Source organism: Dromiciops gliroides, chromosome 4 (assembly GCF_019393635.1).
Source record: "Dromiciops gliroides isolate mDroGli1 chromosome 4, mDroGli1.pri, whole genome shotgun sequence".
Taxonomy (NCBI): domain Eukaryota; kingdom Metazoa; phylum Chordata; class Mammalia; order Microbiotheria; family Microbiotheriidae; genus Dromiciops; species Dromiciops gliroides.
In genome coordinates, this window is record NC_057864.1 from 38,761,630 (window position 1) to 38,784,267 (window position 22,638).

The 22,638-nt window shown below is 39.3% G+C and overlaps 1 protein-coding gene across 5 annotated transcripts in view; it reads left to right on the forward strand.

The window, feature by feature from the left end:
- The window catches only part of LOC122753280 (guanylate-binding protein 1-like), a 47,443-nt gene extending 25,765 nt beyond the window's left edge, over nucleotides 1-21,678 (forward strand). Inside the window, exons 1-11 of one of the 5 annotated variants that reach the window (XM_044000620.1) lie at nucleotides 4,780-4,908; nucleotides 11,642-11,850; nucleotides 13,817-13,944; nucleotides 14,135-14,244; nucleotides 14,586-14,782; nucleotides 15,287-15,529; nucleotides 15,971-16,251; nucleotides 17,037-17,249; nucleotides 17,452-17,554; nucleotides 17,825-18,018; nucleotides 20,723-21,678. In XM_044000620.1, the coding sequence (XP_043856555.1) occupies nucleotides 11,661-11,850; nucleotides 13,817-13,944; nucleotides 14,135-14,244; nucleotides 14,586-14,782; nucleotides 15,287-15,529; nucleotides 15,971-16,251; nucleotides 17,037-17,249; nucleotides 17,452-17,554; nucleotides 17,825-18,018; nucleotides 20,723-20,848 (1,785 nt within the window). In that variant the 5' untranslated portion in view covers nucleotides 4,780-4,908; nucleotides 11,642-11,660 and the 3' untranslated portion in view covers nucleotides 20,849-21,678. Of the gene's footprint in view, nucleotides 1-4,779; nucleotides 4,909-11,641; nucleotides 11,851-13,816; nucleotides 13,945-14,134; nucleotides 14,245-14,585; nucleotides 14,783-15,286; nucleotides 15,530-15,970; nucleotides 16,252-17,036; nucleotides 17,250-17,451; nucleotides 17,555-17,824; nucleotides 18,019-20,722 lie in introns of those variants that run through there. The other 4 variants (XM_044000622.1, XM_044000619.1, XM_044000621.1 and 1 more) reach the window with 4 other exon arrangements.
- The last annotated feature ends 960 nt before the right edge of the window (nucleotides 21,679-22,638 follow it).

Sequence of the window (22,638 nt, forward strand, 5' to 3'; positions counted from 1 at the left end):
TCGTTTTGTTCATAATTTTGCTAATCTGCTTTTATCTTTAATTAGTAACCTTCTAAAGCATTTGTATTATGAATGGACTGACAGACAATATAGAGGGGTTAAAGAAGAAAAACTTAAGCTGAATAAGAATGACAATCATCAACATATTTCAAGACTCCGCTTCTTTTGTCATGGAATGGTACATATTTTACAGAAATGTATAAGTAAGCAGCAAGGTATTGATATGAGTATTGGGGATTTTAGATACCAGAATCAAAAGTGTTCTGAATTCACTCAGAGTATTAATGTCAGTTCAGAGGTTACATAGCATTTCTATGCTATTACATCTACATTTTGAAATTAATGGTATGGATCTATTTTCATAGAGATTTTCATGCTTTTGAGATTGTGTTTCATACTTAGTTTTTAAAACAAGGAGAATATTTGTAAAAGCTTTTTATAGTCATGTTATCAAGTTTATGTTTTATAATACTCTTATTAATATTAAGTTGATATTCATTTAGATTTCCCTAGTTTGAATTTCATTGTCTTTTATTGTTCCATGTGTATTTTCTTTTATTCATTCTTCTATCTAATTTTGAAACATTGCAAGATGGTTTTGATTTCATAATACAATGTTAATTCTAGGGGTATTGTGCTCCCATATTCTGAGTTGTTTGTTTTTGCTATTTTTTCCTCTCAACTGATTATTTGATCAAACTCTTTAAAGCATTTCCCTGGCAAATTGGTTGCCATAGCAAGTGTAAATTGATTCTAAAAGTGTTATTTTTGATAAGCATATTCCAAAAAAAAAGAGGGGAACATTTGTGAAAGTTTTCTTTTTTCAAAAAGTTTTCTTTGAGATTGTGTTGTGCTTTAACTTGTATTTAAATATGTTCTGATTTTTCACAAAAGTAATTGTATACTAAGTAAAAAAGGGGGTATTATTTGAAATTGTTGCATAATTATATTCTAAGTCAAGGTGCATTCACATTTTTTGCAAGCATTTATTATCCTCAATTTTTAAATCCATATGAGACTTGGATTATGGGAATTTATTATTTAAGACATTAATTGCCTTTATTCTGAGTTATCAGATGCCAGTTGGCCAAGATGCCATCCAATCACAAGAGGAATACATGCAAGAGGAGACATTAAACTGTCACATGAGGGGAGACATGCATGAAGTCAAGGTATGGCTGAGGGAACGGCTTTCGACAAATGTTGAGGTTGGATTCTCTTGGTTTAATATTTTATTTTATTCTTCCCCACAATACTGTACAGATGGCTGGAAGTTTTGATCCCACCCATCTCATTCTACACCTGGCTTCTATGCCCCCTCCTAAATGCCTGATGCCATGGACATCTCAATCCTATGCATCTGATTAAGTCTGACTCAATTTCCTCCAATATGTTCGGTGGAATGGACACATATTCCATCCATCTATTTTAAGCCTGGCATACTGCATGGGCAGTACATATTGCTCAAGTGTGGGAATGCTCATATCCCATAATTTCTCTGTTCTTTTATGGTAACCCCCATAATTATCTCAGGTGTCATGATAAATACACTGTTGAATTTGGCCTTGACACCTGTTACCAATTATATTAGATTTTTTAATTTCTCATAATGGCATGAGGATAATTAGGCAGATGATGCAAAAAGTGATGAAACAAAGATAAAAATTCTTTTTAGAAATTAATATTGCAGCAATTGTCTTCTCAATTTACCCTCCACAAGGAGGGACTATAGTAATATTAATTTTAAAGAATGTTTCAATTTTTGTTTTATTATATGTTTCATGTGTAACGACTAAGATTCTAAATTCGCTTAGACATGTTTTTGAGAACTTTCATTGTTTGATTTGATTATTGACAAAGCTATTTTAAAGTTGTGTTAAGCTCAATTTTGTAGGAAATTTTCCTAGCTGATTACCAGCATCCACACATCAACCCCTGAAAAGACTTCCATTCCACAACTACAACTAGAGGACATCTGAGAAAAGACTTTCAGAGACTTTAAATGAACAGTTTTGTTTTGTTGTTGTTGTTTTTCTTTTTCTCTTTCTGTTATAATATACACCATCTGTTACACATACTCTCTGCAGAGGCCCTCCCTTTGCAAGACCAAGGTCAAAGCACCAGTTCATGAGGACAAAAAATTGCCCCTCTGGACAAAACTTTCCTCTATTCCTTTGCTATATTGTTATTAACATATTGTTAGTTAGCAAAGGTTATTATATTCTGTTATTTTTGACTGTTTCATCACGGAAACACCCCGTTTTTGAGGAAACAAAGGGGGGACTGTAATGATTGGAATGACGCCACCTACTGGAGACTGACTATAGGAAAATTCTGCCATGAAGTGAAGGTCTTTAAGGGCAAGACCAGGAGTCTTTTCTTTGGCGTCAGGAAGTGACATTGGTTAGTGGGAGGAAGAAGGAAGAGACTGGTGCTCTGTCTCACTCTCTTTTCCTTTGGATTCTGGTAGAGAGCAGAGCTAGAAATGTGCTCTCCCTTTAATAGATAGATGAATGTAGGCCTTTCTCTCTCTCTTTACCAAATTCTTATTCTCCTTAATAAATGCTTAAAAGCCTAACTCTTGCTAAAGCTTATAATTTATTGGTGACCACTCATTAGATATTTTAGATAGTTTAGCTAGAATTTTAGCCTTTAACAACTCCATATTAACTTTATAATTGATTTTGATTCATCAAATCATTCCTTACTCTAATCCATCCTCCAGATCACTGCCAAAGGGATATCCTTTTGTCATTTAAGAATATTTCTACAAAAATATTTATAACAGCTCTTATTGTGGTGGCTAAGAATTGGAAATCAAAGGAAAGCCCATCAATTGGGGAATGGGTAAACAAAGTGTAGTATGGAGTATTATTGTGCTATAAGAACTGACAAGCAGGATGATTTCAGAAAGAACTGGAAAGACTTATATGAACTGATGTCAAGTGAAGTGAGCAGAATCAAGAGAACAGTGTGCACAGAGACAGCAATATTGTTTGATGAAGAACTGTGTATGACTTGATTATTCTCAGCAATACAATGATCCAGGACAGTCCCAAAGGATTATTGATGAAGCACACTATCCACCTCCAAAGAAAGAACTGATATTGATTGAACACAGAATGAAGCATGCTATCTTCCACTTTCTTTGATTTTTTTCTTTTATTCAGGTTTTCTTATACAAAATGACTAAAATGGAGTGTGTCCTCCACCTGGCCCAGGGGCCTTTCCTGCCTGTGTTCTCCTTGGTTCTGTTTCTGCTTCTTTGGCAAAGACTTCAGGGCCTGGACTGTCAGGGTCCCTGCAGAAGGAATCCAGGAAGGACTTCACTTGCCATCTACATTGGTACCCCCACCCCAACTTGCCACCTCTTGCTCTGGGAATAGAACTCAAATGCGCATTTCCTCTGTTACTGGAAAGACATGCCCATCAAATGCTCTGTGGCTGATCTCTCCATCTCTGGGATCTATCCTTTTCTACTTGGACCCAGGTGGTGGAAGTACAGGTACTCAATGGGTAGAATTTGCCAAGAGCAGATTTTGGCTCCAGGTAAGAGAAAACATCCTAACAATTAGAAGTGTCCAAAGTGGAATTAGCTGCTTCCAACAGAGGTAGGCATAGGGAGTTCTCCATTTTCAGGTATGTTGGAGGTGGGAAGGAGGGTGTTGGTCAGATTAGAGTCAGCCTGTCTAGCCATCTACTGTTGTTCAGACATGTCCAACTTTTCATGACCCTGAGGAACATGCAGTCCATGAGGTTTTCTTCGCAAAGATACTGAAATGATTTGCATTTCTTTCTCCAGTGGATTAAGGCAAACAGAGGTTAAGTGACTTGCCCAAGGTCACACAGCCAGTAAGTGTCTGAGGTCCTATTTGAACCAAGGTCTTCTGAATGCCAGCCCAGTGCTCTATCCACTGAGCCCCCTAGCTGCCTCAGATGCCTTGTGAGATCCCTTTCAGTTCTGAAGCTTTGGCTCTGCCTTTTTCTCAGGGAATACTCTCTAGTTATTACTCAAGCCTTACACCTCTTTTCCTTTCAGTCATCCTTTATGCCCTGTCACCCTTAAGATACATTTCCCAGTAGTCTCTTCTGCTTTGTTAGTTTCCTAGTTTGCCCCTTCCCTGGCCCACACCACCAAACCTCAGGCCTCAGGTCACATTTCCCCCTCCCCCATCAAATTATGTCCCTTCCTGATTTAGACTGACTCTTCCTACCCCTTCGATCCAAGTCCCTCTCCTGTCACCACATTTAAGCTTTCCATCCTCTTTCTCAACCAGGCACTTCCCTTCTCAGCCACCTCCTCCTCTCCTCAGTTGCAACCCCAATATTATTAGGCCAGACATCACAGCCTCTCTATTTACCCTGATTCAAAGTGCCAGGAAACAACCCAATGAAAAAGATCCCTTAAAACTCAAGTAGACACTGGGGTACTTTGATAGGGCAGTGATGTTTTCTTTGGTCCAAGAAACGAGTAAGAGACCAAGGGATCCAGATCGCGAAAGGGGACAACATCCTTCAATTATGTTCTCTTTCCTTGGAAATTAATTCCAAAAGATATAAATCTTCAAAAGCACAAAACCTACAAAGCTATGTGTGAATTTGTTTTCCACTCCCATATGTTTCCTGTCCCTCCTGCAATTCCACGCACCGGAGAAAGACTGGCCCCAAAGAGTCTGCTCTCAGTATCTGCCTCACCCCACCCCCCCAAAAAAACAAACTCCTTTTATGGTTATCAGGTGGCAATTTCTGATGTTCCTTTTTTAAAAAATAATCTTTATTGTGAAAACCCAGAAGCCCCCAAGGCTCAGAAGCAGAGACATCAGAATAAAGACCAAGAGTCAAGAAGTAGGGGACGTAAAGGAGAGCAGAGGAAACAGAAATTGCTCCGCTCAGAGTAAGCGGGAACTGGTAAGGATTTGTCCTGTATTTTCTCTTCCATGGTGGCTTTTTATATGCTAGTGAAGGGCACCTTTATTCCCTGTTCGAGAGCCCTGGAACCCGAAGGCAGGTTGGGGGCTCCCTTTTACACCCGGGATCCATACATCACATCCCCAGAGTGATGATGCACCTGCACGCGCGCGCACACACACACACACACACACACACACACACACACACACACACACACACACACACACACACACACACTAACTTATTCACTCCCTCACTCACTGGGTGGGCCAGCCACCTGGGCTTTCTTACTATGCCTCTTATCCCACATTCACAGGTTAGTCCATTCAGTACCATGGCAGTGTTTGGCTCAGTGTCCTCTCTCAGGTCCAGCTGGCAGAGGACTCCCTAGTCACTGGCCAAGCTCGAGCATCACCTTTTATCTTATAGCCCAGCTTCTTAAACTGTTACTCACAACCCCTTTAACTGAATGGAGGTGCGCGGGGCTGGGGGGGTGGGGGGCTGGATATCACGAAATAGTTGGCAATGGTAAAAGGTTTCTCTATGCCTATTTTAAGTACCTACATACCCAGGGTCATTTCTCTGTGGGAAAAGGGGACTCCAGTGGAAAAAGTTTAAGGAGCCCTGATCTATAGGATGCCTTTTTGGTCTTCCTGTTCAGCACTGCCTTCTCTTCAAAGCTCCCTTTTCTGTTTTATCTTTTCACTAACAATAGGATCCTTGGTAAGTCACTTGCCTTCTCATTCTCCATTTCCTCATTTGTAAAAGGGGGGGGGGGGCGATGGTAGCAGCTTTGTAAGGATCAAATGGGATAATAAATTAAAGCTCTGTGCATGCTTTAAAGCCCTATAAAAATGCTAGCTATTGTGCTCAAAAAGATTATCTAATTTGAGCCCCCAAATCACTCTTACAAATAAAGAAATTTGGCATCCTCCTCCCGTTTTTGTTTTTCTTTTTGGTGGAGCAATGAGGGTTAAATGACTTTCCCAGGGTCACACACCTGGTAAGTGTGAAGTGTCTGAGGCCAGATTTGAACTCAGGTTCTCCTGAATCCAGGGCCCATTGAGCCACCTAGCTGCCCCCATCCTCCTCTTTTTACAATCAGGGAAACGGAACTAAGGAGTTTAAGTGCTTTGCCCAACATCACAGTGGGAAGTGAGTGGCAGAGCTCAGACCCCAAACCAGGGAGAAGGTTTTCTTTCCCTCCATAGCACTGTCTCTTGTATGTCAAGAGAAGGCGCTAGAGGGCAACTCAGATGTCAGATGTCAGATGTCAGTCAAGGGACCTCTCCTTCCCTCACCACCACCATCGTACTCCCCCCATTGCCCAGTCAAAAATCAACCATCAGGAGCAAGGAGGGAGAGAATCTAGGTGGGGACCCTAGGGGATGCTACAGTGCACAGACACTGGGCCTGGAGTCAGGGTGACCTGAGTTCAAACATAGCTCCAGATTGTGTGATCCTGGGCAAGTCACTGAACCTCTACCTGCCCCAGTTTCCTCCCCCATAAAATGAAGATAATAACAGCACCTCCCTCTCAGGGTTGCTGTAAAGACCAAGTGTGATTTCTAAAGCTGTCAGCACAGTGCCTGGCACATAGTAGGTGCTATATAAATGCTAGCTATTATTAGTAATAGATTAGTAAACAAGAGTAACCTTCCAATTATTAATATCAAGGCATAAAAACAGATATATCCTCATTGAAGGTGTCCTAGAAGAAGCCCAGCACAGAGTCTAAAGCAGGGCTTCATAATTTCCCCTAAGAAAGTTCAGAGGATATGTTGATAACTGTATGTCATATAATTGACTTCTCTTGTAACAGGGGTATTTCATTTTATGCATTCAAAACCATTATCTGAGGAAGGGTCTCTAGGCTTCACCTGACTGTTACCAAGGGTCCAAGCACATAAAAGTGAAGCCCTGCTCTAAATGGAGGAGGGATTTCCCACACATGAGGAGGCCTCCCAGACACTTCTGTTTGCCTCAACCCTTATACCACTGCAGGGCCACCCAAAAGAAACTGAAAATCACCCAAGGGCTTGACCTAAAGAGCCACACAGGAAAAGCCAAGTAGATGAAAGACACTGAGGCATCAGTAGGTGACAGGTGTGTATACAACGTATTCCTAGCCCCAGCCATGTGGCCCCTTCCAAGGACAAATAAAATGGGTTTAAGAACTCTTTCAGCTATCCTTTATGCCAGTCACTTGGTGATACTAAGGCCTCAGCTTTTCCAAGTTTTCATAAGTCTACTAAAAACAACTTTGTACAGAGGAGAAGGTGCACTGAAAATGAAAACAAAGTAGAGTTCCTTGCTGGGTAAGTTAGTAACTAGACAGCCATGTGTGATTCACACACAGAAATGGTGGCTGTATTATCATAGGATTATCAGTCTGGACATGGAAAAACTTTAGATGTCACTGAGTCCGACCCCCTTCCCCCGTTTTACAGATAGATCACTGAGGCCAGAAAGGAAGTGACTTGCCCAAGGTCACACAGCCAGTAACTATTTGAGGTGGGATTCCAATCCAAATCTTTCTGTTTCTAGGTCCAGCACTATCACCACTATGGCACTGTCTCCCACTGGGAGAGAAATGATGAATTCTGCTGACTTTGCCATCTTTAAGGGCACATCCCACAGGGTATCTTCCAAAAATATTGGCAACAGTCAGTTACTACCCTTCCGTCTTCTTTGGTGGATCACTCCTCTCATTCTAAATAGTCCTTTTAAAAAAATCCATATTCAAAGACACTAAAGCTGCCTTAAGCCACTTCATCTATGGCTAGATTCCTAAATACCTGATCTGATGGCCACCGACTTTATTGTGCCTTTTAATCACCTTTTTACTTGCTTCCACGTTTTGGTCTCCTCCTCTACTCTCTCTTCCTTTTTTAAAATTATTATTTAAGATTTATTAGTATCTATTTTTTTTTTGGCGGGGCAATGAGGGTTGTGACTTGCCCAGGGTCACACAGCTAGTAAGTGTCAAGTGTCCGAGGTCAGATTTGAGCTCAGGTCCTCCTGAATCCAGGGCCGGTGCTTTATCCACTGTGCTACCTAGCTGCCCCCTCTGCCTTCTTTTTTCTCCTTCATTCCATTCAACAGATGATACTATCTTTGTATAGAAAAGGGCATCCAGAGTCCTATGAAGTTGGGTTTAGGTAGAAAGGGGACAGGCAGAAGGATAAAACATTTGGGATTGGTTAAGTAAAGCAACGAACAGTCAATTATGGGACCCCATTGTTACATTTAGTAAAGGCTCGACAAACCCAAAAGTTGCTCAGGATTCACCAAATGGCTACTGACAGATCAAGGACAATACCTTTTTCTTCTTTTCCAATGACAACCAGACCAAGTAAGGCTTTCGAAGTAACCATATGTGAGAGACACAGTAATGATCAGGCTGTTTTATAATTTCCCAGGTCCAATTTATAAGATTCTAGAGGCCACCCTTAACAGGTCCTACCTCTTAACAAAAGAAAGAACTGAAGGACAAGGAGGTAAAATTGTTTGTCTATGGTCACAAATCTGGCATTCTTTCCATTGTACCACACGGCTTTGCATTTCTGTCTCTTTAGTAACCCACAATACAGATTATCCCAAAAGTCTTAGTGCAGTTTTAAGTTTTAATAACTTGAAACTGTGCTAAGACTTTTGGGATATCCTGAGTGTGTATAGAGGCAGGTGTACCTATTCAAACACACTCACACACATATAAAACTTGACAATTTGTATAAGTATATGATTATATTATATTTCAAGTCTCACATAAAAATACGTGTGATATATGTATATACTTATCTGTACTTTGTGTATTGTATATGTGCATATACTTACATACATGCATGTATATATACACACATACATAGGTTCAAATCTAATTTGGTAGCAAACCACTGTGTAACACAGGAGGGGGCGATAAAACAAAAAAGCCCACCAAAGACACAAATGGGATCACAGAATCTCAGAGCTGGAAGAGACCTGAAGGACCCCCTAGTCCAATCAAAACTCAAATAGAAATCTTTTCAATCACATACTTAATAAGTGGTCATCTGTCAACTCATCTTGAACACAGTCAGTGAGGAGGAATGTACTACAATGAGGCAACCCATTCTACCTCTGCACAGTTCTAACTGGGCAGCCAGGTGATGCTGCAGTGGACAAAGCACCAGGCCTAGAGTCAGAAAGGCTCATCTTCCTGAGTTCAAATCTTGCCCCAGATTTACTAGCTGTGTGACCCTGAGCTAGTCACTTCACCCTGTGTGCCTCGGTTTCCTCCTCTGTAAAATGAGCTGGAGATTGACATGGCAAACCACTCCAGTATCTTTGCCAAGAAAATACCAAATGGAGTAATGAAGAGCCAGACACAACTGAAACAACAGAATGACAACAAATTGCAAGGAAACTGTGTACATAGTTGTTTACATGTCACCTTCCCCGTTAGACTGTGAGATCCTTGTGAACAGAGACTATTTTTGCTTTATTTTGTATTCTTAGTGCTTAATATAGTGATTGGCACATAGAAGTTGCTTAATAAATGCTTGTTGGCAACTTCTTATATCAATCCTAGATGTGCCTGTCCTATGACTTCTTCGCATTGCTGCCAGTTCAGCCCTCTGGGACCAAACAGGATGCTTCAAACACATGGAGGCAGCTTGAGTGTCCCTCTGAGTCTTCTCTGAACCAGACAAAACTTCCCAGATCCTTTGACTGACCATAACAGTTAGAGCTGCCCTGAAAAATAATGGGCTTTATTGAAAGACAATGGTTTCCCCTCTTGGGAGGTTTTCACGGAAAAAAACAACAACAAAAAACTGGATGATAATTTCTCATTGATATTGTAAGAAAGATTCTTGCTGAAATTATAGTTGGACTCAATGGCCAGGGCAACATCTGGCAACTCTGAAATCAGTGACTTTTAATATTGCTCTTTCATACAGTCACCCTATGCTGAAGCTCCAAAGCAAAGCCAAATCCACAATTAAATGTAGTGCTCTTAGAAAAACTCGGTTCACCACAGTAAAGAATTATGGTGTACCAAGAGATGTCACCTCATAGCACTAGCCAGAATAAAGGCAACAGGACACCTTGACTGTTAGCAGAATCTGGATCAGAAAAATAGAGGGGCATTAGACAAAAATCAGAAGGACAGAGACCAGAGACAAGAAAGGCAGAACAAGAAAGGAGAAGGTGAAGCATTTTAAATGAGTTGAATGAATCAAGAATTCAGGGAATCTCAAGCTATTTTGTGCCACAGAGCTATTAGCCAGTCTAGTGAAGTCTGTGGTTCCCATTTAAGAATAATGCTTTTAAATGCATAAATTAAAATACATAAATCTTCAAAAATACCAATTATGTCAAAATACATTATCAAACTCTTTTTATATAATAAACATTTTCAATTATAGTTTTGAATTCCAATTTTTATTCCTCCTTGCCTCCCTCTCTTCCCCCCCGGGCAGCAAGCAATCAGATATGGCTTATACATGTATGATAATGTTAAACATGACCATATTTGTCATTTTGTATGATAAACTTGATTAAAAGAAAAAAGACAGAAAATGAAAAATAGCATACTTTGGTGTTTTATCAATATCAGAGGACTAGATTTCATCATGTTCTTAGACATCTTTATAGCTCCCAGAGGAATTCAGTCACTATTACGTGTATAAATGCCACCCAGTTAATGAATAAAATAATGAAGGAAGGTACCAATGCAAAATCAATATGGAAAGTAAATCTTTTCCCATTGACTCTTGCCATGACACTGTTATATACCTACTCATTCTCATACCCACTTATTCCCATTAACTATTAGAGAGGATGGTGGAAGAAATAACAAGGGAACCTCCTAGTGATACTCAGAACCTGGGATCCATAAGTTTTTTGTTAGGTATTTTGAGAACTCTATTGCCATGAAATTTGTTTTCTTTGTAATTCTATGTATTTTTAGGCATTATTCTGTAATAACTTCTACAGGATGAAGAATCATTTCCCTAAAATAGGTCATTCTGGTTAAGGGTGAACAAAAGGGGTGCTGCTCTTCTTGAAATGAACTGAAGTACATTCCTCATCTTAGTTCCATTATTATCCTTATTAATTTTAGGGACCCAAGGTTCCTTCTTGAGTCACTCAAGCCCTTCCCTTGAGAAAGAGATCAGGCCTTATGCAAGAATGAAGCAAAAAGATTTCAGTTCAGGGCTGTGATTCTTTAGAATTTGATCAAATGCAGATTAGGTTTTCCATCCAAGTGAGACTAAGGAATGTAGGACAGGACACAATCCTAATATTATTTCTTAATATTTTAAAAGAAATAGGAATCCTTAATTGATATGCTTCCATACTATTAACTACCTTCATGATCTCAAATCATTGAACTTCTTTGGGACTAATTTTCCTCATATGTACTATGAGAGTGGATTGCATTATATATGTTATAAGGCTTTATCTGGGTTTAAATCATACAGTCCTACAGTTCAGATTCACACAAATTGAGAGAAATAGAGTAGACATCACTGCTTTCTCTTGTAGACTAGATTTAAAGAGACAGAAACTATATAGTCACAAATGTTTGGGCGGATTTGATCAGAAAATTCTCTGGTTCTTAAGGGAGACAGGAGTCACAAATGATAGCAGGAGATCAGTCCTGTGGGTTATATATCTTGCCTCAGTATTGAGAAATAACAATTGGGCATCTCAGTGTCTGTTTGACCAGACTTTCCATTTGCAGAGAACATACCATTTTCAACATGGCCTCTGATGTCCCAATGCCAGCCCCAGTGTGTCTAATTGAGAACATGAAAGGACAACTTACAGTGAACCAGAAATCGCTGGAGATTCTTTCTTCAATAACTGAGCCTGTGGTGGTGGTGGCCATTGTCGGCCTGTATCGCACTGGCAAGTCCTACCTGATGAATAAGCTGGCAGGGAAGAAATCAGGTACGTGCAACCAGCAAAGTATGGAATGTATAGTTAGTACTTTACCACATAACTGCACATTATTCATTTTGGTGACTTCTTTTAACAAGGAGGAATAGAGGTAGAAAGGCAAGGTCTCATTCTGACCTCTGCTTTAAACCCCCTGGGGTAATCTGGAAGACAAAGGAGAGGTTTTTTCCACTTTGCCTTAAAATAACTGACATATAGACATGAATATATATATATTGTGTATATATTATGTGTGTAATAAGTACATATTTAATAACAGGCACATGTATGATAACTAATATATACTGTGTGTGTACAATGTGATGAATTATAGAATTGTGCATGTGGTGTACATATATGTAACATAATATTTGTATATGTATGCAAAACGCATACATAAACTATAATAAACAATGTGTATATATTAAATGCCATATACAAATATATAACTTCCATGTATGAATATTTATTTTTATATGTATGTATACTTGTTTATATGTATATCTATCTATCTATAGATATAGATATATCACTTTACAATTTACAGAGCATTTTACATACCTTATTCCATCTGAGCCTCAAAACAAGCCTATGTGGCAGGGACGACTGGTATTATCAACACTTTACAGAAGAAGAAACTGAGACATAAGGACCTTGCCAATAGCCACACAGCTAGTAAGGATTAGAGGTGGGATTTGAACCCAGGTCTTCCTGACCTGAGGCCTCATAACCTCTGATCTATGCCACAAAGACTTAGTTTCTCCTTAGAATGACTCGAGATGCCCTTTGGGAAGAGGATATCTGTGACAATCATTTATAAGAGCATTCTAATAAACTTTACAATGAAGGCTGTGTGGTACTGAGGGAAAAGCAAAGGGAGCCAAAGGATCTGGGCTTAGGAACCCATTCCCTTATTTACAATTAGGTCATTTTGTCTCTCTGACTTCATCTACAAAATGAAATTGTGAAATTAGATGATCTCAAAAGTCCCTTCCAGCTCTAAGTGTAGGATCCGGTAATCTCTGGGTTCCCTTCTACCTTTCAAGATATATTTTATGCTATTCCCCTTCACATATTCTACAATTGAACCATTATATATTTCTATATCTTCATTGACACTATTCTCTCTTCCTCCTGGCCATATTTCCAAAGGTCAAAATCCCAGTTTAGGTGCCCCTCCTTCCTCTCTGAAGAAATCCTAGACCCCCAGACCAAGAAATGAAATTTCCCTTCCTTGAATTCCGTTCATCAAAAAAAATTTTAATTAATCCCTAAAAAATTAATTCCATTCAAATTTTATACATTCTTAAGGCATATTTGGGTTTTTTTAACATACTTTTCTATGACTGTCTCATATCTTCTAAGAACACAGAATTTCATGAAAGAAGAAACCTTGTTCTGTTTATCACTGTATCATTCATATCACTCATACTAGGAGAATGCCTTGCACAAAGAAGGTGTTCAGTAAAAGTGAGTTAAATAAATGGAATGAATGAATAGATGGGTGGATTAATTAACTAATTAATAGGAAATCAATAAGGGAAAACTTCCTAGGCATTTCTACTGATCTCTGAAGCACAACAAAATGATCCTAACTTGCAATGATTGGGCAAAAGGTCTATTTTGTATCTCTCTGAGGTTAACTTACAAGGGGCAGCTAGGTGGTGCAGTGGATAGAGCACTGGCCCTGGTTTAGGAGGACCTGAGTTCAAATCCGGTCTCAGACACTTCACACTTACTAGCTGTGTGACCCTGGGCAAGTCACTTAACCCTCATTGCCCTGCAAAAAAAACAAAAAATTAGACCTACAGTACTGATTCTATCATGTGTAATCTGGTCTCTTCATTACTATGAGAAAATGACCAATCTTCTTGCAGTGAGTGATTAACATTACACAGCTGTCCTAATCTCCAAAATACTCATCCAATATGAGAGTCCCCAGACTGCTCCATGCTCATCTCTCTAAACTTTTGTGCAGGTTTCTCCCTTGGCTCCACAGTGCAGTCTCACACCAAGGGCATCTGGATGTGGTGTGTTCCTCATCCCAAGAAGCCAAATCACACCCTCGTTCTCCTGGACACTGAGGGTCTGGGTGATGTGGAGAAGGTGAGAAGGGAAGAGACTGTTCATGACTGAATATGAAAGAGAGTACATTAGTGCTATTATAGGTCTTAGGCCTACAAAAACCCAAGGGAGCTGGATTGTTACCTGCTATATAGGTACGCTAAGCCAGGAGCTGCCATGGGAGTGGAAAAGTAACAGGTAATAAGACCAGGAAATGTGTTCTGATTTCTAGGGTGACAACAAGAATGACACGTGGATCTTTGCCCTGGCCGTGCTACTGAGCAGCACCTTTGTCTACAACAGCATGGGCACCATCAACCAGCAGGCCATGGACCAGCTGCAGTACCCTTTCTGTGTTTTGGGGGAAAAGTACACTTGGGGAAGGGAGGAGGGGAGGACCTTCACTTTCCCCAGATATCTCTGTGAAGCCCATGTTCTTGTGTGTACATATGTGTGTATTCACACACATATAAAAGCATAGATACATATATTTACATATATGTATGTATATGTATATATATATATATGCATATATGCTCTGGAGAAATTACTTATCTTCGTGTTGAAAAAGTAACTAATTGGTTCAGGGCCAAGGGGAAGTAAAAGATTTCAGAGAATTAAAGGAATTATGGAACAAGGGCCAGCGCTTTTTTCCTGCCATATTTCCTTAATTAATTCCCCAGCTATGTGACTGAGCTGTCAGAATGCATCAAGAGCAAATCTGCCCCCAACACTGATGAGATAGAAAACTCCTCAGAATTTGTGTGCTTTTTTCCAGAGTTTGTGTGGACTGTGCGTGATTTCACCTTGGAGCTGGAAATGAATGGGAAACCTATCACCCCTGATGAGTACCTGGAGAATGCACTGCAGCCTAAGAAAGGTTCCTGGGCTTGAGAATTGGGCAGTGATGTGGAAAGTGAGGGGAGGGAGGAAGGGGAAACCTTTAGAATTTATTTTATATTCTGTATATATATATTTCTCTACTTATGGTTCCCTGCCTACTTGGAGACCTGGAACATTATTACATCTTGGATGAAGTCTAGAATATTGGTTTCCTTGAAAAACCAAACCCCTCTCCTATCTTTGGAACAAGTCCTTTGTCTTTTTTCATCATAATTATTATCGTCATCATTACCATCCACAAACTTTTATTAAGCATCTTTATTGTGCCAAGCACAGTACTGAACACTGGATCTACAATGGGGGTGGGGGTGGGGAACAGTCCCCACCTTCAAGGAGCTCACATTCTAATGGGGAGTCAACCTAGGCACAAATAAGCTTAGTTCAGCACAAATACAGGTCCCTGAAAGGGGACAATTTTAGAAAGCTTGTTTGAAGTCCAGGCTTCATTATTATATTATAAGACTCCTTTCCCTTCCCTCAGGTAAACCTGAGGAATTTAAAATGTACAACCTACCTCGTCAGTGTATCCGCCAGTTCTTCCCCAACAAGAAATGCTTTATCTTCGACCGACCTGCCCAAAGAAAGAAGCTTTCCCAGCTGGAGACACTTCATGACAGTGAACTGGATCCTGAATTTGTGAAACAAGTTGAAAACTTCTGCTCCTATATCTTCAAGCATTCCAATGTGAAAACTCTCCAGGGAGGCATCACAGTCAATGGACCCCGTGAGTCCTTTCTCCTTCCTATTCATCCTTCTAGTGCTTTTCTTCTGCTGTTTTTAAGAGAACAAGAGAGGAAAGTAGAAGAGAGAACACCCCACAGGAGAGCCCCCAACAAAGATATAATCTGCTGCATTAGATAACAAAAGACCTTGTCAGTTTCTTGTCTATGATCTCTCACCTATTCTTTACCATTATGGATACTCCTTCTCCCTTCAGAAATTCCCCTGAAAGGGTAAATAAATTCCCTAAAATATAATAAAAAGGGAGAGCTAGGAAAAGGTAATCTGAAAACATCCTGTATTACATGTCATGCCTAATCCTTCACCAATGGTGCAATAATTAAGATGTAATAAAAGTGAAGTATAGATACCCATTATTTAGCATGATAGGCTCTGACTATTCCCCTAATAGTTCTGACCTCTTCCATTTTTGTTTTCTCTATAGGTCTAGAGAATCTAGTCCTGACCTATGTCACGGCCATCACCAGTGGAGACATGCCTTGTATGGAGAACGCAGTCCTGGCACTGGCTCAGATAGAGAACTCAGCGGCAATTCAAAGGGCCCTTACACACTATGAAGAGATGATGAAACAAAAGGTCCAGTTCCCCACAGAAACCCTTCGGGAGTTGTTGGACATACATGCCACCTGTGAGAAGGAAGCCATCGAAATGTTCATCAAGGATTCTTTCAAGGATGTGGACCAGAAATTCCAGAAGGAATTGAGGGTAATTTGGCTTGTTCATTTATTTCATGGAAAGGAGGGTGCGCCCAAAAAGAAAAAAAAATCTCTGAGTAAGCAATTAGCTTGATAGAGTCTAAGGTCATGGTCTGTAATCAGTCATGTGACCCTGAAAGTCCATTTGCAACCTTCTTTAATGAAAAGAGCCACATAGCAATTATTTTCTCTAAAGATGCTAGTATAGGAATCTCTAACCTGAGGTTCTTAAAATTTCTTCTTAAAAATGCTATAACTATATTAACCTTACGTAGGTTACACATTTTTAAAAATTATCTGAGAAGAGGCCTGTAGGCATCACCAGATGGCCAAAGGGCCTGGAAAGGAAAATGGGGATCTTCCTGTCATGGTCTTCAGGCAGTCATGTGACCCTGAAAGTCCATTTGCAAACTCCTTTAAGTAAAGGATTCACATGGCAACTGTTTTCTTAAAGATGCTGGTTGACTATGATACTGTAATATTTATTATTAATTTTGAGATATTGAAGGTTACACATGAAAGACTTTTAAGGATTAAGATTGTAGTCCTAATAAAGAAAAAGGGCTTTAGAAAATTACAAATTGCCCAGACTGATATGCCCTCTTCCCATAATCTCTTAGAACAGATTTATCAGGATCCTATAAGAGCAAGTCTAGAACCAGGATATGATCCCTCTGGGAATGCCTCTGAACATACATAGGTGGGAGGAGGATGCATTGCTAGAAATTCTGACAAGCTCTTGATATTCTCCCAACTGTACCCTTTACACCTCATTTCCTTTATGTTGCTCTAAAGAACCAGCTAGATGTCAAGCGAGATGCCTTTTGTAACAAGAACCTGAAGGAGTCGACAGAAAGGTGCAGAGCTTTGCTTCAGGACATTTTCAGGCCTCTGGAGGAAGCAGTGCAGCAAGGAGACTTCTCTAAACCAGGGGGCTATAGTCTCTTTCTGCAGAAGACCAAGGAGCTGAAACAGAAGTACTACCAGAAGCCCAGGAAGGGGATACAGGTGAATTAGCAACTGATTCAGGCTAGGGGTGAAGAGGGAACCTTAGGATCTATGTCTAAGCCCTGAGGTGAAAGACAGTAATGCCAAATGTTAAATAGATTGGCCCATTGTCAAGGCCAGTGTCACCCATGAGCAGCCAACCTTTGACTATACCCCAAGAGCATTATTTCCTTTTTGTAATTCACCATCTTCCCATTGCCAGGCTGAGCAGACTCTGCAGGAATACCTGAAGTCCAAGGAAGATGTAGCTGATGCAATACTACAGGCAGACCAGTCACTCTCAGCAAAGGAAAAAGATATTGAAGGTGAGACGTCCATGAATGTGGTCCTAGATTGTCTGGCAAGCCCTCCATAGGTTACTTTAACATGACTTGAATATTAATATCCAGAAAGAGTTCTTTCTTATTACCCAAACCTTTTGTGTCTGTAGGGATCTATGTCCACTTGTTTGTTGGTTACAGTCTTGGAGATTGTCTGTAATCAAGGCCAAGAAGTCAAGTCATTTAAATTGAGATAACAAATCACAGATCCTTCACCTCTCTTCAATTTTCCCCAATTTTTTCTATCATCCTCAGTGGAGCGTGTGAAAGCTCAGGCTGCAGAGGCAGCTGCAAAGCAGTTGGAGGAAATGCATAAGAAGAACCAGGAGATTATGGAGCAGAAGGAAAAAAGCTACCAGGAGCATATAAAGCAGGTGACTGAAAAGATGGAATCAGAAAGGAAACAGCTGATAGCAGAGCAAGAAAGGGCCCTGGCTCTGAAACTCAAGGTATGTAATCCATGAGTTCATTTATATGAAATAGTTTCCAATCTTTAAAATATGGTACAGAAAAAGGTTCTAAGAACTTTGGAGCTTGAAGGGACCTCAGAGATGATCTAAGCCATGCCCTCTCATCTGAGTCAACTCTTGACCATGGTCTCATATAAATCCTTCATAGAGGAGCCAACAAAACACTGGGCACCTTCTTTGAATTTTCTTGACAAAAACATTAATGAAGTATGTGAAGCGTCTACTGATATTTGCTCACTCTTACCACATGGTCTTTTCAAATAAAACTTCTCTAATAGCATCCCTTATGATGACTGTTCTAAGCAAATCATCATTGGTAATATACCTACTCATGCCCATTATGAATATCTCCTTTGTCCTTTGGGTGATCTTCAACTCTTCCAACCAATTAATTAATCAATCATTAAAACAAATTATATTTAGATTTCATAAACTACTGTTTAAATCTTTCCTCCTATATAATTATCACTCCATTTTTGTTAGAAATAAGAATTTTTATTTCAGAATTGCCAATTCCTTTCCTTACTTCCCCTTTTCATCACTTTGTCATTTTAAAATACTATTTTTATCTATAACCTTACTTTTACTTTGTCTTTTTAAAATTATAATACACTTTTTATCTCATCTTAAATTATTTCTGTTTCTCTTACAAAAGATCAATTGCCATACTTCATAGCATATATAATGGCATACCTAAAGTATCCTATTATTTTTGCTGAGAAATGAGTGGTTTGTGGAACAGGAAATCTCCCTGTACCATATCTGGTCTCCCTAGATCAGACTTTCCTCAGATCTAGTCAACTGCAGGCTTTTGTAAAAGAAATTCTTTGAGGTCTGTTTGGGTTTTGACTGGCATTTTCTGTATCCAGATAAAATGATTAAGTTCAGAGAATATTTAATTTTCCCTTACAATTATTTCCCTTCAAGACTAAAGTACAGACACACACATATACTTTAATTTATATTATGTATATATGTAATTTATATATACATATACACAGACTATAGTTTGTATTACAGTGTGTATATACAAAGTTTATATAAATAAATTATATATAATTTCCATTTCAATTATTTCCCTTCAAGAATAAAGTATGTATACTTTATAAATACTATATATTTATATAATATATACACACTTATATATATATGCATATATACATATAAATATATGTATATACATATATGTACTTTACTCTTGAAGGGGAAATAATTATGATATTTAATTATTCCCCAAACTTGATCATATGTATATATGTTTGTATGGATATATGAATACATGTATGCATAAAACAAACCATAGTTGTTTTTTTCCTGGCATAGCTAAGAACTCTGGGAAAATGTGGACCATCCTTTTTAAAAATTAATTTCATTTTCCTTTCTTGATACTTTAATCTTTGTCTTTAACATTGTAAAATTTGATAATGGTCTATCTTGGAGGCTGGAGTTTCTAATTTCTTCATAATGAAGTCCTATGATTTCTTTTCACTTGTGGGGTGTTGTCAGCTCTGATATACTCTGGGAAATCTTCTCTGCTTACATATATCTTCATTATGGAGTTGAATCTTTCTTTTTTTGTCAATACCCTCTAGAGTCACAATCAATCTAGTGTCTGATCTTCCTGATCTATTATCTTCATCCTCCATTGTTGTCAATTTTGGTTTTGGTTTGGGGAACATGAGGAGTTTTTCTTCAATATCTTGTTCATTATCCTTTTCCTTTTGTCCAACTCTCTTAATTCCATTTTTTACTTTGATGTGGCTCTGTATTCTCATTGGTTGTTCTTTTGTGTCTTCCATTCTTTTGTTCCCTCTTTGAGGCTCTTTCAATTCTTCAATGCACTAATTTTGTACATCCTTCTCTCTTGGTATCTCTTCTCTCACCTCTGGTGTTCACTCCTTTGTTTTTCCTTTCTTCTCTTGGTCTGAAGGCTGAACCTGACATCACGCACTGATACGCGGCTCCAAATGAGCTTAATAATCTCATAACCTATCCATCTCTTAGCTTCCTCCTGTAAAAAATGGTCAAATCATTTCATGACCCACTTCACTGGTGTGGGGTGAGCAGAGGGCTTTGCCAATCTCCAAACACTATGTCAATGATAGTTAATATCTTATAAGATATTAATAAGAACTGATTAATTGCATTGGAGTTTTTATTGACTTATTCTTCATCCATTGGATAAACTTTGCTTTTATACCCTTGTATGTCTATGGACTTTTTTTTACTACCGTGAGAGGCAGAAGCCCCTAGATTTAAAACAGCCAGGTCCTCTTCCAGAGGGAGAAGGCAGGCACAGGAAGGTGGCATCTAGCCTGTATTCTGATCTATACCAGTAGCTCCTGCCTGAGGTCACAGGCCCATTCGCTATTGCAGATGCTGGTGTGGACACTCAGCCTGTGCTCTTCTGGCCTGGCTTCTCTACCAACTGCCTTCTACTCTCCTTACTCTCTACTCTCCCCTACCTTACCCTCTGTGCCCCAGGGCCATTGCTGGCAGAAGCTGTCATTCTGGCCCCTTCTCCAGTTCTTTTCACTCCAGTCCATAGCCATAGGCAAACACTTCACAGCTCATTTAGAATTTCTGGAGATCTGCTTACTTAGATAACATGGGCAACATTCCCAGAACTCATGTGTTGTCCTTTTTTGTTCCATGCTCTTAAATTCTATTTGTTTCTCTTTAGGAACAGGAACTGTTACTAAAAGGAGGATTCGCAAATGAAACTGAGGAGCTTCAAAAGCAAATCAAGTCTCTAGGGAACAGACTGAATGAGACCAAAAAAAAGAAGGGACGCTGTGTCATATGCTAAAGACCTAGGCCTTCTCCCTCTGGTTGACTTCCAATATAACTTGAAGGAGTATGCTTTCTGGAACAAATATACCATAAGGGCTACAAGCTTTAGTTTTCTGTCCAAATGTAAGCAGTACCGCATTTGAAAAGCCTAGCAATTTTCCTTAAAGACCTGTGATTTTTAAAATAGTGAAAAAGTGACTGTCCCTTGGCATTTGATTCCTTTATAAATTGTCTTTGTCAACTTTTCTCTTTTTTTCTTGAATAAAGTTGGGCTCTTGGTATTTATATGAATATTGCATATAGAGCTATATTCAGTTTTCTGAACAGTTTGGTCATCAAATGAGTGTAAGAAGTGTCATTTAAAGGTGAGATAATGATGTCTGGCAAGATGTCTCAAACCTATCTACCTGGATTTTTGTTGTGGTTTTGGTTTGGTAGGGTGGGTTGGAGGAGGAGTCAGGACCCAGACACTGTGTCTCTCTGACCCCATCCTGGTAAGATCATTCCCAGCTTCTCTATTTCTGTGGATCTGATTTCATCCATTGGTGGGGGATGGGGAGAGGGGTCAGGACACAGTCTCCCACTCACTTACCAAACTCCCTCACACCAGAAAACTTCTGGTTCTTCCTATGTCCAGTATGGTCTGGATTCACTCATTCATCCTTCTTTTAGAGGAGCAACAATAATGTGGCAAATGCAAGCTCTTTCATTCATCCTGAACCCCTCGCTGGTAGTACCAGCAATTAAGACATTTATTTCTCTCTCTAGCCCAGGGGTTCTTGACCTTTTGTACTTCGTGAGGATCCCCTTTGGCAATCTGACAAAAAAAAACTATAGACTCTTCAGAATAATGCTTTTAAATGTATAGATTTTTTTTAATTTAAAAATTAAATTAAAATTTTAAAATGTACAAATTCTAACTGTGATGCTATTTGTGTGACCTGAGGCAAGTCATATCACCTCCATAGGCCTCATTTTTCTCAGGTGGAAAAGGAGAGGGTTGGATGCCATGGCCTTTAATGTCCCTCATATTTCAGGGAGTCTGTGCACTTGGATGGGAATATCGATAGATAGATAGATAGATAGATAGATAGATAGATAGATAGATAGATAGATAGATAGATAGATAGATATACACATACATACATACATGCATATTCAGGCAGCTTTTGTTGTTGTCATTGGTCATTTCAGTCATGTCAGACTCTTCATGATGCCATCTGGGGTTTTCTTGGGATCACTAGAGTGGTATACTATTTCCTTATCCAGCTCATTTTACAGATGAGGAAACTGAGGCCAACAGGGTTAAGTGACTTGCCCAAGGTCACAAAGCTAGGAAGTGTCTGAAGCCAGATTTGAACACATGAGGAGGAGTCTTCCTGATTCCAGGTCTGGAACTTTATCCACTGTGCCCCCTAATATGTGTATCCATATATGTATATGTATATGTGTGTATGTGTACAAAGCCAGTGGATAAAGTTTTTGTCAAACTCTCTGGCTAATTAGCCACATCCAAGAGTTCTGGAGAAAATCTATTAAACAAAGCTTAGGTATGGATCATGTCATGGGTTTCCTCTAAAAGGGATCAATTAATAAAAACCCCTCTAGAAAGAGGTGCTTACTGTATAAAGAAGACATCAAGTATAGGAAACCCATTTCTTTCTTCTACCACAAAATAAAACCTTAAAACACAAAAGACGCATAAGTGTATAAGGATGAGCACTTAAAATATGAAATATTAACCCATTAACATTATTACATTCTCTAAGATGTGATGGCACTCTGCCCCTCATTGGAGGAAGCTTA